The sequence below is a fragment of the Lepus europaeus genome, chromosome 2 (genome assembly GCF_033115175.1).
Source record: "Lepus europaeus isolate LE1 chromosome 2, mLepTim1.pri, whole genome shotgun sequence".
Classification (NCBI taxonomy): Eukaryota; Metazoa; Chordata; class Mammalia; order Lagomorpha; family Leporidae; genus Lepus; species Lepus europaeus.
The window spans coordinates 36,104,636-36,118,470 of NC_084828.1; the positions used below are offsets into that span (position 1 = coordinate 36,104,636).

A 13,835-nucleotide genomic window follows, 5' to 3' on the forward strand; every position below is an offset into this window, starting at 1 on the left:
CAAAGAGAAACATTTCCTGATCCTTTAATTCAAATAGGAACCCATTTAACACGGATCAGAAAATGCCAAACTAAAGGACTTTAGTTAAGCAAAGCTGCAAATGCAATATTCATTATGGGAGAGGGGTAGACAGACTTGGCTAAAAGCACCTAGCAACAAGTTTAACCCAGTTGCTGGCAGGTGCCGTTTTCACACTGATCTTGGAGCCAGATGCTGGACTCCAGATCAGTGGTTTTGTTCTCACTGTGCTGTGACTTGCCACATGTTAGCTCTAATAATGAACTGCCTTTAATTAGAAAAACAGGACTGAAGTACCGGCAAGCTCCCATCTGCAGCCCCTATCAGGAAAACAGCTGGCAAACAGCTGCAACAGCATGAAGACCAAGGAAAGCGGCCTCAGTGTGGCCTCCAAGGCACTTACAGATTGAGGTTGGGAGGTTGTTTTATGAGGTTTCAGAGCACGAACTGAGGGACCGTAGAGAAATCATAAACTGAGACAGGTTCCTATTGGATCAAGAGCTCATGTTACTGTCTCTTAGGCTTTTGATTCTGCTCAAATGTACTCAAACATGATGCGCTTTAAAATTCTAGTTTCAGATGGTAACATATTTAGTGGATTATGTGTGCAACATTTTTAGTTCCTTGTTGACTGATGAGGAAAGCAGTTTTTTAAAAATTTCACTGATTTGAGAGACAGAGTAACAAAGACTGAGATAGAGACAATGCTTCCGGGTCTGCTGGTTCACTCTCCAGATGCCCACAATGGCTGGAGCCAAAACCCGGAGCAGAAAACCGAATTACTTGAGCCATCACCTGCTGCTTCCCAGGGCTTGCATTAGCACGAAGCTGAAGTCAGGAGCTAGAGCTTGGAATTGAACCTAGGTATTCTAATGCGGAATGCAAATGCCCTAACCAATACCTTGACACATAGGACAAATGCCTGCTCAAAAAAAAAAAAAAAAAAAAAAAAAAAGGAGATTCTGTGGCTCAGTGGGTTAAGCCACAGCCTGCACAGCCTGCAGCTCTGGCACCCTTTATGGGCACAAATTCAATTCCCACCTGCTCCTCTTCCAAAACAGCTCTCTGTTAAAGCACCTGGGAAAGCAGCAGAAAATGGGCCAAGTCCTTAGGCCCCTGCACCCATATGGGAGACCCTGAAGAAGCTCCTGGCTCCTGGTTTTGGCCTGGCTCAGCCCTGGTCATTGCCAGCCATTTGAGGAGTGAACTAGCAGATGGACGATCTCTCTCTCTCTCTCTCTCTCTCTCTCTCTCTCTCTGTAATTCAGCCTTCCAAATGAATAAAACAAATCTCAAAAAAAAATTTCACTTGAAAGAGTTAGCAAGAAAGACTCACACACATACAGGGTGGGAGAGAGAGCGAGAGCAAGAGAGAGAAAGAAAGAAATCTTTCGTCCACTGGTTTACTCCCCAAATGTCCGCAATGGCCACACCTGGGCCAGGGTAAAGCCAGGAGCTCAGGTCTCCCATGTGGGTGTCAGGAACTCAAGATCTTGGACTGTCCTCTGCTGCTTTCCCAGGCACATTAACAGGGAGCCAGATCAGAAGCGGAGCAGCCAGGACATGAACTGGCACCCAAATGGAATGCCAACATGGCAGGATGCAGCTTTACCTGCTATACCACAAAGCCGGCCGCCCCCACAAAAAAAGTTTCACTCCTTTTCAAGATGAGCCCAAGCTTCTGGCTTTTCTAAAGCTCATTATTAATAAGGAAGAAAATAGGATGCTCGGTTTTTGTTACCAAGCAGAACATAAAGATTTCAGCCAGGGGACAGTGTTTCAGGATGCAGAGACAAGACCCATGCTTGGCATTCAAATCACATAAAATGATTAGACATGCCTCCTATGTAGCCAATCCACTGACACTCACTTCCTAATCTTGGAGTACCATCTGTTTAATAGGAGAGGGTGAATTTTTCTTTGGTTCTTCTTACTTACCAGACGTACTGCTGCCCCGGTCTGAACTGTTGTAGGATCCTCCTGTATTCTGGTCGTACGATTGGTTGTAAGGGATAGTTGGAGGAATTGTATCATTTGCTCGATAATCTAGACATTTCAGTTGGAAAAAAATTTAAACATTTATTCTCATTTTGTGGGGCATTTCATATTTCTATTTGAATGTCTGAGTAACTGAAGAAACTAATTAGATCATTTGTTTAGCTTCTCTTTTATTTTTACATTCAGATGGTCAAGAAATAAAAAAGTTTTAGGGTTCACATGAAGATTATATAAAGTATATATATAATATATCTAATTTTAAAATGTTATACAACATAATTAGAGCAATAAGAAATCATAAAACTGTTATGTCTGCAAATCATAGAACATAAATTACTATACAATATTAATTAAAACTGAAACTTGTCAGCGAGATTATATCTGATACAAACTATATCCAAGATAAGGAAACAAAATGTCTCAATTGGCCCCAGAAATGCTTCTGCTTACTTAGACAAAGGTGAAAATCCAAATGATAAGCTCACCACTGGAATGTACTCAGTAATCATCTGTCAGTCTAGTTGCATTCCAGGGTCTTTATTACAGTCCGACATACCAAATCTGCTTACAAGCAGTATAAACATCGGAAATATTTGTACAAAGGACTGTCAGAGCTTTCCAAAGTCCAGCGTAAAACCACACACTATGGAAGAATAACGGGACAATAGTTTGAATCCGTGTTGTAAATTCCATGATTGCAAAAACTGTCCTATTCATCTCTGTCAGTCTTTGTCATGAACTTACACAGGACTCTCAGTAAATATTTATTAAATTAGGTCATTATACCAATCAACTGCTTTCTTAAACGTGGGAAGAGGCTAGATGACTTTGTTGGCAATTTAAAAAGTATAATATAAACATAATCAAAGGAAATGTTTAAGTTATCTTTTTGTAATCTCCATCTTTAAAGTGTTATATTTTTGAAGAAAGCATTCTGAACTCAAGCCTAAAGAAAATACTTCAAGAAGTTTGTGAAAAATGGAATTAAAAGATAATTTCATTTTGCTACAAAACACTTTTGAAATCCATGTGTACCCATGAGTCCATGTCTCCAGTTATCTACAATAAAATATATTTCTTACTTGGATACTTGTACAACATTGCCCCAAATTAGAGCAATACCTTTTTTCCTGGAGATGTAACTTTGCTAGTCAAGTTATTAGAGTAGTAGCCTAAAGGACTACAAAGATATCAAATACCTATCTCTTCCAACTCAGACACATTACAATAGAGAAACATTCCCCTCAGGCCATCAAATACTATTCCACTGCTTCAAGTTAATTCTAAACTCCATTTACTTTAGGTTCTATACTGACAGACATCAATCAGGTCAACCAAAGAAATTTAGGTTCTAAAATTATACATTGTACCAGTCTTAGCAACCACATAAGGTAAGAGTAATACAACAAATTGAACCACTTCTCCAGTTCAAGTTTAATTTAATTATTTTTCTTCAGTTTGATATAAAAATGCCATTCGTTTATATGACCATGTAGAACCAATTATCTTCCATCCTCAAGTGGAAAGAATGGGATGGTCTATTTATGGAAAATGTGAGGTATTGTGGTGGTTGGACACCTGCCTTATGAATAAAAGATTGTCTGTCCTCAGCAATTCCTCACCTACTATTAAATTTAAATTAATCTCAAAACCATTTGAAAATGCTTATATATTATTATAAAATCAATTTTCCAGGGTTATTGTCGTGCTAATGAATGCCTTGACACTGGAACTTTTGAAACCAAAGAAATAAGAAAACGTCAGGAACCCAAGAAATTATCTGACTTGCCACTCTCACCCAGGTTGCAGCATCTTGTACTGTAGGGTTAAGAGGATAACTAAAGAAGTGAATGTGGGAGAATGCGCGGCTTCTCACCTTTGTTCAGCTTGTTCTGCTCCATGATGTTATACTGAACCGGTGCCACCTCTTGTTTCTGCTGAGCAGGTGGTTTCCAGTGCTTCTCGCCAGAGTCCCCACTGCCATTGTTCATGTTATTGCTGAGGTTTGACTGGATGAGCTGGGTGGTGGCGTAAGGTGTGGGCTGCCCTGATGGATTGACAAAACGCCCATCCTTCAGATTTGGGCTATTGAAGGTTTTCATCTCATTGATTTTGTTACTAAGGTCCACATCACCATAAACAGTTGACTCAGGGAGCATCAGATTTGTTTGTTTGTTATCCAGTTGGTTGTTATAATTGGCTATACAATCAGCTATGTGCAATGGAGAGGAAAAGGAAAACGTCATTCTGAATGGTTCTTTGTTTTAAATTTCTTTCTAAGTAGCTTTTCCAGACACAGTAAACTTGCTAGGTTAGGTACACATGGACTTAAAGAAGACCAATACACAGGGCCTATTCTTCCTATGTACTTTCTAAAGAAAACAAAACTAGAGGGTACACAGAATCTGTTTAGAGAGTAATTCTGAACTTCTGCTTGTTCCAGAAAATAATTCATTGAACTTAACATAATCTTCTTTTACCGACCTCATTACTAATGATCTCACTAAAAGAACATAGGTGTGAATATCATCAGTGTCAATTTTAAATTTTCTGGTCTTGGGTTACTGAACTATCAGAAGCCACCAGTTAGTTGTTAAAGCAACAGAACAAAGCATATGGAGTTCAGACTTCCGACAAAGGGGAAAAAACTCAACCCGCAGATCAAAGCTCTTGAGTTGTCAACATTTTATAAAGTAACTTGACAAAAAAATATGAGGAACAGCAGTAAACTGGTAGTAAACAGTAGCTGAGGAGAACTTTGTTAGTTCTTCTCTTAGTTATGTAGAATTATTATTATCAAGAAAGATGCTATAAAATCATTTTTTTCATGGTTTCACAATGACACCTCAAGAAGTATAACATGATCATAATGACAGCAAAATGAATCTTAGTAACCAGGGTCATTTAATCAAATAAAGCCTGAACTAGAACCTACTATGTCTAATATCTCATTTGCACTCTAATTTTCCCTTCCTTACACTATTTGGGAATTAAGTGACTAATACATAGAGACATACTTCAAATCTACAGTCAAAAGCATTGCAACAGCAGGAAGGACTGAAGTCATCATAAATTAGAACATTCTTTAATAAAAAGTAATCAAATTTATAAAATACTATTCTTCATGTAATTTAAAACTATCACCAATACTAACAGATTACTCTGAGAATTATTTTTAAACTGGATATTATAGGAAATGATTAACTAACATGTTTGCTACTGAAGATATAAATATGAATATATTCCTAAGCAAATTTATAAATTCTCTATCCTACTGAACTTAACCACCGTGCATTTCAACCATACATGATGAAGAATCAGGGATACTTGATTTACCTGGTCTTTCTAGGTATTAAGTTTTGTTTAATAGTGTTTAATAAATATTATAAAGGTATTAGGTTTCTGGCACTCTGATTTGGCTTTGCCAATCTTTCTATGTAAATGTTATCCTGTAGAAATGCTTGAGATGTTGGACATGTTCTCTGTATTGTCCAATGGAGTAGCCACTGATCACAGGTGGTTACATAGCACTTGAAAAGTGAATAGCAAATGAGAAACTCTATTTTAAATTGTATTTTACTTAAATAATTTAATGTAAAAGGTCAGTGGTGGCCAGTGGCTATCATATTGGACAACACAGTTTGACCTAGCAATTTAATGAATATCACCATTTTTTTTTCCCTTACAGGTAACAACACAGTCTTTCTCTTACTTATAATTATGTGATTATTTGCCTTTCTAGACAACTAGAATATGGAACTTTGGAGGACATACACTGGGTACATAGGTATGTCATATACATTTTTTTTAAAGATTTTATTTTATTTATTTGAAAGGCAGAGTTAGAGAGAGAGAGAGAGGTTTTCCTTCTGCTGGTTCACTCCCCAAAAGACCACAACGGCAGCCAGAGCTGAGCTGATCTGAAGCCAGGAGCCAGGAGCTTCCTCTGGGTCTCCCATGCAGGGGCAGGGGCCTAAGGATTTGGGCCATCTTTCGTTGCTTTCCCAGGATGTTGCAGAGGGCTGGATTGGAAGTGGAGCAGCCAGGACTTGAACTGGTGCACACATGGGATGCTGGCGCTGCAGGCAGGGGCTTTAATCTGCTGTGCCACAGCACCGGTCCTGTCATATCTATTTTCAATGGAGACACAGGACTTGTTTTAAGGGTACACATACAGACTGTCTAGGCTTATTCTTTACAGGGCATACCATCTTTACTTAAACATCATCTCCTCCTTCCCCGTTCCTTAACTTCATGGGTTACATTACTTCCATAATCATATATTTGGATTCTTTAGAATTCTTTTAATGTTTCTTACGTGAATATTGGATTTTTGTCAGAAAAATTTTTAAGAAGACTGTTATTTTCATTCATTTCATTAACTTAAATCTTGTATATTCCACATCCATTTTTTCTTGTTATGGTTTAGCACAAAATTTTAGCAAGGTAATTTAAAACTTACCCATATTTCTTAATCAAAAATACATAATAGGAAAAAATGTATTTTACATTCCTGTAAAAGACATATTTCTTGTATCCTTGGGAATTTTATACTACAAAATCTGACTTAAACTGTCAATTAATTTTCATTTAAAACTTTTGTCATTATTATTATTGTAGATTTACTATTGTTATTAAGGAATTTGGTTTGGGACCAGCACTGTGGTGCAGTAGGTTAGGCCTCTGCCTGCAGTGCTGGCATCCCATATGGGTGTGGGTTTGAGTCCCAGCTGTGCCACTTCTGATCCAGCTCCCTTCTTATGCACCTGGGAAAGCAGTGGAAGATGGCCCAAGAACTTGGGCTGCTAAAACAACATTGGGGATTTGGAGGAAGCTGCTCACCCCTGGCTTTAGATCAGCCTTCTTCCAGCCATTGTCACTATTTGGAGAGTGAACCAACAAATGGAAGACCTCTCTGTCTCTCCCTCTCTCTGTCTATAACTGCCTCTAAAATAAAAAATAAATCTGAAAGAAAAAAGAGATTTTGGTTCACTTCATGGATTTATCGACCTTTTGATTTGCTATGCCCCAAATTTTGAAAATAATTGAATATTATAAATAATTAATTACAATTAAACGTCATAACCATGTGCATTCTTTTTTTTTTTTTTTTGACAGGCAGAGTGGACAGTGAGAGAGAGACACAGAGAGAAAGGTCTTCCTTTTGCCGTTGGTTTACCCTCCAATGGGCACCGTGGCTGGCGCACTGCGGCTGGCGCACCACGCTGATTCGATGGCAGGAGCCAGGTGCTTCTCCTGGTCTCCCATGGGGTGCAGGGCCCAAGCACTTGGGCCATCCTCCACTGCACTCCCTGGCCACAGCAGAGAGCTGGCCTGGAAGAGGGGCAACCGGGACAGAATCCGGCGCCCCGACCGGGACTAGAACCCGGTGTGCGGGCGCCGCAAGGCGGAGGATTAGCCTATTGAGCCGCGGCGCCGGCCAACCATGTGCATTCTTAAAAAGATAAATATCTGGAAATGACTTCAGATTTCCTCATTTGCTGTCCATTCTAGAATTTAAATTCACGCTGCAGAAAAATTTTCTTCATAAAAGGTAAGGTATGGAGGATTAGGGATGGGAAAAGACATGTCAGGCCAGTGTGCTATTCTGTATCTCATGATAAAAGGTTGCCCCAAGTTGGCCTCCCTGTGTCCCTAACCTGGGCGACTGTAGGTTGTCAGGTTGCTGTCGCTATTCCCATTGCCTGCAGTGCAGCAGTTGATGGAGCAGTCGTTGTGGTTGTTGCCGGTGTTTGGCCACGTGTCTGCCAGCCATGGCTGTGTGGCAGGTTCACTGATGTTGAGCAGTCCTGGCCTATGGGAAGAAGCATAGAGAAGCAAAGGGGATGTAAACAGAAAACAACGCCAACACAATCTTCACCGCTTTATTCTCACAACCAGCTGGGTAAACTATGCTGAGCGATGTTGGGATTCCTTTTGTTCACAGTCAAGGCCACTGTACTATCAGGTTCTGGGGTTTGCTGCAGTTTACCCAGAAATAACTGCAAACTGGAAGAGCTTACACCTAAGATCTTGTGCCATGCACAACCTTCTCCTCATTTAGTCATCATGATTGAAAAGCAAACATGGAATCTGAAAGTATAAACACATACATATTTGAGTCGTTTAGTGGCTTGACAAATGCCCTAGAAAAGGCAGTTTTCCACGCTTTCATTTTTGACCCAGTCAAAAACGTACAACTCTTCTCACACCATCACCGAAAAACAGAACAAGCTCCTCTACGTAGACAATGTAGCCTTCCTATCAAGCACATTCATATGGGTTTCTTCAAAACAGTGTCCCTGAAATAGAGTGTGTGGCTCTGCGACATTTTGCCCGGAGCCCCACCAATGTTTCAGTGCATAGTTCTGGAAGCCTGTCAACGTTTTTCTGATGGTGATAATTTAAAATGCCCTGAGTCCCCACATAAGCAAAGGAAAGCTACTGAATTAAATCTGGTAAAACAAAATCGTGCACTGAAAGAAATATTAGTGTTCTTTTTTTTTTTTCAATGGGAGGCAGAGGAAAATAACAGATGGTAATCCTCTTTGACAATGCATTGGGAATGCAAAGTGCATCAGTAGTTATGAATGGGAGTCCCTGACCACTGGTACAAGGGACTCAGGCTGGAGTTCATAAAGGCAATGCTTCATGGCCTTGGCCAACATTGATTCAATGTGTTAAATCAGTGAATAAGGTGACAATGTATGATTTGCTGCTCCAACAGACAGACTGATGCTACAGACTCCATAAAAGGATTTTCTTTGTGGTTTCATTTGCTTCATGCTCAACTGTGATTTCTTTGTTAAAGTGCAATAACAAGGCTTTTCATTTACCTGGGAAGCAAAAATTTGATATTTCACCCTTCATAGTTCCTCTTATGTCACATAAGTAGTCAACCGAGGGTGCCAACACTGTGGCATAGAGGGTAAAGCCACTGCCTGCAATGCTGGCATTCCATATGGGCACAGGTTCGAGTGCTCCTCTTCTGATCCAGTTTCCTGATAATGTGCCTGGGATTGCAGCAGAAGACGGCAAAGTGCTTGGGCCCCCGAACCTACATGGAAGACTTCAAAGAAGCTTCTGGCTCTTAGCTGCAAACCATCCAAGCTCTGGCTATTGTGGTCATTTGGGGAGCGAACTAGTGGATGGAAGACCTCTCTTTCTGTCTCTCCCTCTCTCTCATTCTCTGTAACTCTGCCTTTCAAGTAAATCTTTCCTTTTTTTTTAGGTAGTTAACTGAGGAAGTTTATTATGCAAATAATGGTGATTTTAAGCAATAATTCACTTTGAAGAATATGGATTCGTAATTCAAACATCTATATCCACATGTGTGTACACATATAGTTATTCAGTAAAATGAATGTATATACTTTTTGCTTTCAATGTGAGGCCTTATTCTGAATTTATTCACATGCATTAACTCATGCGTTTAGTCAGCACCACAACTTTACAAGGGTAGGGGCTGGTATTATGCAACTTTACAGGTGAGAAACTGGCACACCTGAAAGTGTCAGAAACTTGTGCACAGTCATAAAAGTGAACACACAGTAGAACTGGTATTCAAACTCAGGCAGTCTGGCCACGGAGTCCACCCTTGGATCTAGAATGATATAAATACATATGATGGAGAGTATGGAAATCTCCTAAAGCACTCAGATATTCTTAATAAAAGGATGTGGATTCCAAGCTTTTGTATAAAGTATTAAAAGGCCCTGACACAGACACACTGTGCTGGACAGGGGAGCCACAAAAAGTGTTCCAAGGAATTAAAGAGCTTTTAACAAAGGCTCCAACATTAGGAATTCCTGAACAAGCCATTCATAGAAAGATCCTCTTCAGATCAGTTACAGCTTAAATGGAAGGGACTTTACCAGGTGCTACTGAACATGACTACTCAGTAAAATTAGGGTTATATTTCTACCTCTTACATCTTCACAGGTGAACTGAAAAAGACACACCTGATTATTCCTGTAAGCCAATCAGAGATCTTAAGCACCTCTTCAAAAAGCAAAAGGAAAAGTAAAGCATTTGCTTTCATCACATCATGACTGCTGCACCTTAAGGCAGACATGCGGTACCTACCTTTTCTTTGATTCTCTCTGGGAACTGTTATAGACAATAAAACTCCTAATGGGTTCTTCTATTATAACCCTCTATGCTCAAGCTAAATGGGTTTATAATTACATAAGGGTAGCCTATCACCACCCACTATCTGGGAGATGTGAGATATGTTTTTTTCCATCTTAAGAGGCACACCACTCACAATTGGTTTTGTTCCAGGTTTTGCTTATGCTAATTAACAAACATATGTTTCAGAACTCACCAACTTCTGGGAATAACTGGCCATGCAGGGGACACAGCCACTGGCAGTGTCTAAAAGCACTCCAGCTCATAAAGCGAATTTTTTAGATGAGATAGAGTCTTCCAAGACCCAGGATAGGCAGGGCCTGTGCTATGCCCCTCAGAAGCAGGAAGCAGCTATAGAAGATAAGACGATTCTACGCCCTTCAACATCCCTTAAGATTAAGGGACTGAAATCTCTCTGAGGGGAGAATGATGTAGGCGAGCAGAGAGGATAAACTTGATTCGATTTGTGAGCCCCTGTGTGATCTCACACCCCTACTTGATCCCACCTGTACATCCACCTGCCAATCAGGCTATGTAACCACTCCCCTTTGGAAGTGGGTAAAAGGCCTGGAACAGAGTGGGCTCCTCCCTTTTTTTGTTCCCTGTTTGTTGCTCTTGCTGTCCATGCCTTTATGGCCTTTGGCCGCCCGCTCCCTGCTTTCCTTCCTGCATGCTCACTGCACGTGGCTCCTGGCCTGCTCTCTGCTTGGTATGGACCCCAACTTCAGCCTCTAGACTTCTCTTTCTCCCATGGATAAAGCCCTCACTCTCCTCTGCATTTCTCTCACTGAATAAAATCCTTAATACTTAAAAAAAAAAGGAAGAGTGGAGAAACTATCTGAAGTCCTGAAATTCAGGATAAAGCTGTTAAAGACTGAGCCAACAGACTATTAAAATTGTCGATAAGAACATGCTTTGAAGAGTAATGTTGCCGAGCTGTTGAAATTCTAAACATTTAAATGCAAGCTCTGTGAGAGATATCTGGAGTCTTTGAAATAGATGTTAGTTACAGAAATTCTTCATCGAGTCATCTTTAGCTTTCTGATTTCATTTTCCCTGCACTTAAACCATGAATGTTATCACTGTAGAAGTTATTAAAATAAAACTCCACATTGGACACTGTACAGATGTTATGGGTTGTTTGATGTATGGGTCAAGTAGAAATTTTCCACAGTCTGACTCGCATGTTTCTAAAGGAACAGACAATATTTCTGTGCTATTACGATTCCCTCTGAAAAACACTTTCTCAGTGAATGCTTTGCTGTCATCAGAGGCTGAGAGAACTTTGCATACATATGGGTGATTTCCAACAGCAAGGAGGATTAACAATTTAAATCCTAGTTTTCTGCTTAGAGTTGAGTTGGGAATGCTAATTATTTAAGGGAAAAGGTGAGTCATGGTTACGTGCCCAAATGAACACTAAAATGCCCTATGTGTATTATTCTTTTTAAACCAAAAATTCCTTAGGCTGCCTTTTATACGTTTAGCCTTTCCTAGTGTGGTATGTGACCGATTTTAGCTGTCCAACAGTAACATATGAAGCAGAAGCAAAAAAAATATGTTGGTTAAAGTGATGAACAATCATCTAAAACACTATTAAACAATGTTATCCTATCTGAGCATGTGCAATTCCAAAATTTCTTTGCATCAAAATCAACTTATGCTTCAACTCCTTTTCCATGAACTTTTTGAGGTACCCTTGTCATCTCTTAAGGGATAGATTTTGTCATGAAGGATAAGAAGGCATATGTACATTAATCATCACTGGGAATGACCTTTAATCCTTCATCTTGTCTTTCTTAAGTTATTCCAATCAAGCACTCCAAGAAAAACGATTTGAATTGTACAACCACAAAATAAAATACTTCAGGGTCCAGGAACTGGGAAAACTGGTGGCAAAACCTGGCTGAAGGGGTCGTCAGGCTGTAGGCTGTCTCCTCTTCCCACTTGGATGAGTTTTAAAGCCTGGGGATAGAGCTAAGACATCCAATGTGAGACAGAAAAGTACAGTGTGAGCTATATTTCTTTCTCACCTCCCACTGACAAGAGATGTGGCACTGGCATTCCCTCTGAGGCGAGTCTCACTTTTCCACCCCCTTTTCAGATTTTTCTCTGCTTTGACATGCTTTATGCTGTGGTGTAGATTCTAAGTAGGTTTTTTTTCACAAGAGGTGCCAGGATATTTGAGGTTGAAAATTCAACAACTAGGAACAGCTACTTAATATTTCTACGGTCCTCGCCCTGGATAATGTCAATGTTCTTTGTCCTTTTCCAGCTGGGAAAAGGTCCCTCTGCTTAACACAATCCTCATTCTCTGTTGTCTGGGAATAACTGACTTCATAATCTTAAGAATTATTAGAGAGTATGAGATAACCTATTCCTATAGTAGAGGAAACACACAGCCCTAAATATGGTCTCTGAAAGCATGAAGGACTTCAGGCCAACACTGTGGCATAGTAGGTGAAGTCTCTGCCTTCAGTGCTGGCCTCACATATGGGCACCAGATTAAGTCCCAACACTGCTCCACTTCGGATCCAGCTCTGTGCTGTGGCCTGGGAAAGCAGTGGAAGATGACCCGAATGCTTGGGCCCCTGCACCCACACAGGAGACCAGGAGGAAACTCCTGGCTTCTGGTTTCAGATAAGCCCAGCTCCGGTCATTGCAGACATTTGGGGAGTGAACCAGCAGATAGACAAACTCACTCTCTTTCTGTAACTCTGCTTCTCAAATAGATAAATAAATCTTTTTTTAAAAATAAGACATCAAGAACTAAACATGTCTTCGAACATCCATTTAATCATTTAATCATTCGCTCCTTCATGCCTTTCTTAGATACTTACTGATGACATCTTTCAAAAATCAATCTTCCGTGATTTATTGAATTTAATGTTGTCATTCACTGAATCACATTTATTATATTATAAAAATTTCATTCATTGATAGATCATGCCATGTCTGCACTCCACAATCTCACATCCTATTGTCAGAGGCAATCATATACCCTAGGGGTCGACACATTCCTTCGGTGAAGGACCAGACGATAACCTTTTACAGCTCTCAGGCCATATGGTACCTGTCTGTACCTACCCAACTTTACCATTGCAGCTCCAAAGCACTCATGGAAATATGCAAACAAATGAGCATGGCTACATTCTTACAAGACTTTGTTTATACAAACAGGTGGTAGGTTAGATTTGGCCCAAAAGCCAGAAAGATACAAACAAAAGAATTGCATTCCCTCTTGTTAGGTGCTTAATTATAGGAGCTCACAGCACAAAGTTCATGGAGGATATGGCAGGTAAAGTTCAATAAACAAAGGGCAATCGGCTATCATCCCAGGCTGGCATAAAACATGTGCAGTGTAATAGGGACATCGAAGAGAATCCAACATTGGCAAAGGCCAGGTGGGTGACAGGGGATTGCAGTGTATGGCACAGACATACCTATGAAGCAAATCTGCAAAGCCCTTAGATGTGTGGGTTTTACATGCAAAGCTGAGTGAGTGAGGGATTTGAGATTTTAATCATGCTGGGTCCTCTTGAAAGTGGGATTTTCAGCAGCTCAAAGACATGACCAATCTGCATTTCATCAGATCATTTTGGTTTCAGTGGGCAAATGCACTGGGCAGGATGTAATGCTCATAAAGAAGCTGAAGAAAGGCCAGCTGGAAACTTTTTGTCATAGGTTAG

General features: G+C 40.2%; 1 protein-coding gene across 1 annotated transcript in view; it reads right to left on the reverse strand.

Annotated features, from left to right (window-relative positions):
- Positions 1 to 13,835, reverse strand: part of ROBO1 (roundabout guidance receptor 1) — a 453,969-nt gene that overhangs the window by 43,954 nt on the left and 396,180 nt on the right. Inside the window, exons 20-22 of the mRNA XM_062206682.1 lie at positions 7,677 to 7,831; positions 3,893 to 4,228; positions 1,957 to 2,064 (exon numbers count right to left, since the gene is read on the reverse strand). Of these exons, the coding sequence (XP_062062666.1) occupies positions 1,957 to 2,064; positions 3,893 to 4,228; positions 7,677 to 7,831 (599 nt within the window). The remainder of the gene's footprint in view (positions 1 to 1,956; positions 2,065 to 3,892; positions 4,229 to 7,676; positions 7,832 to 13,835) is intronic.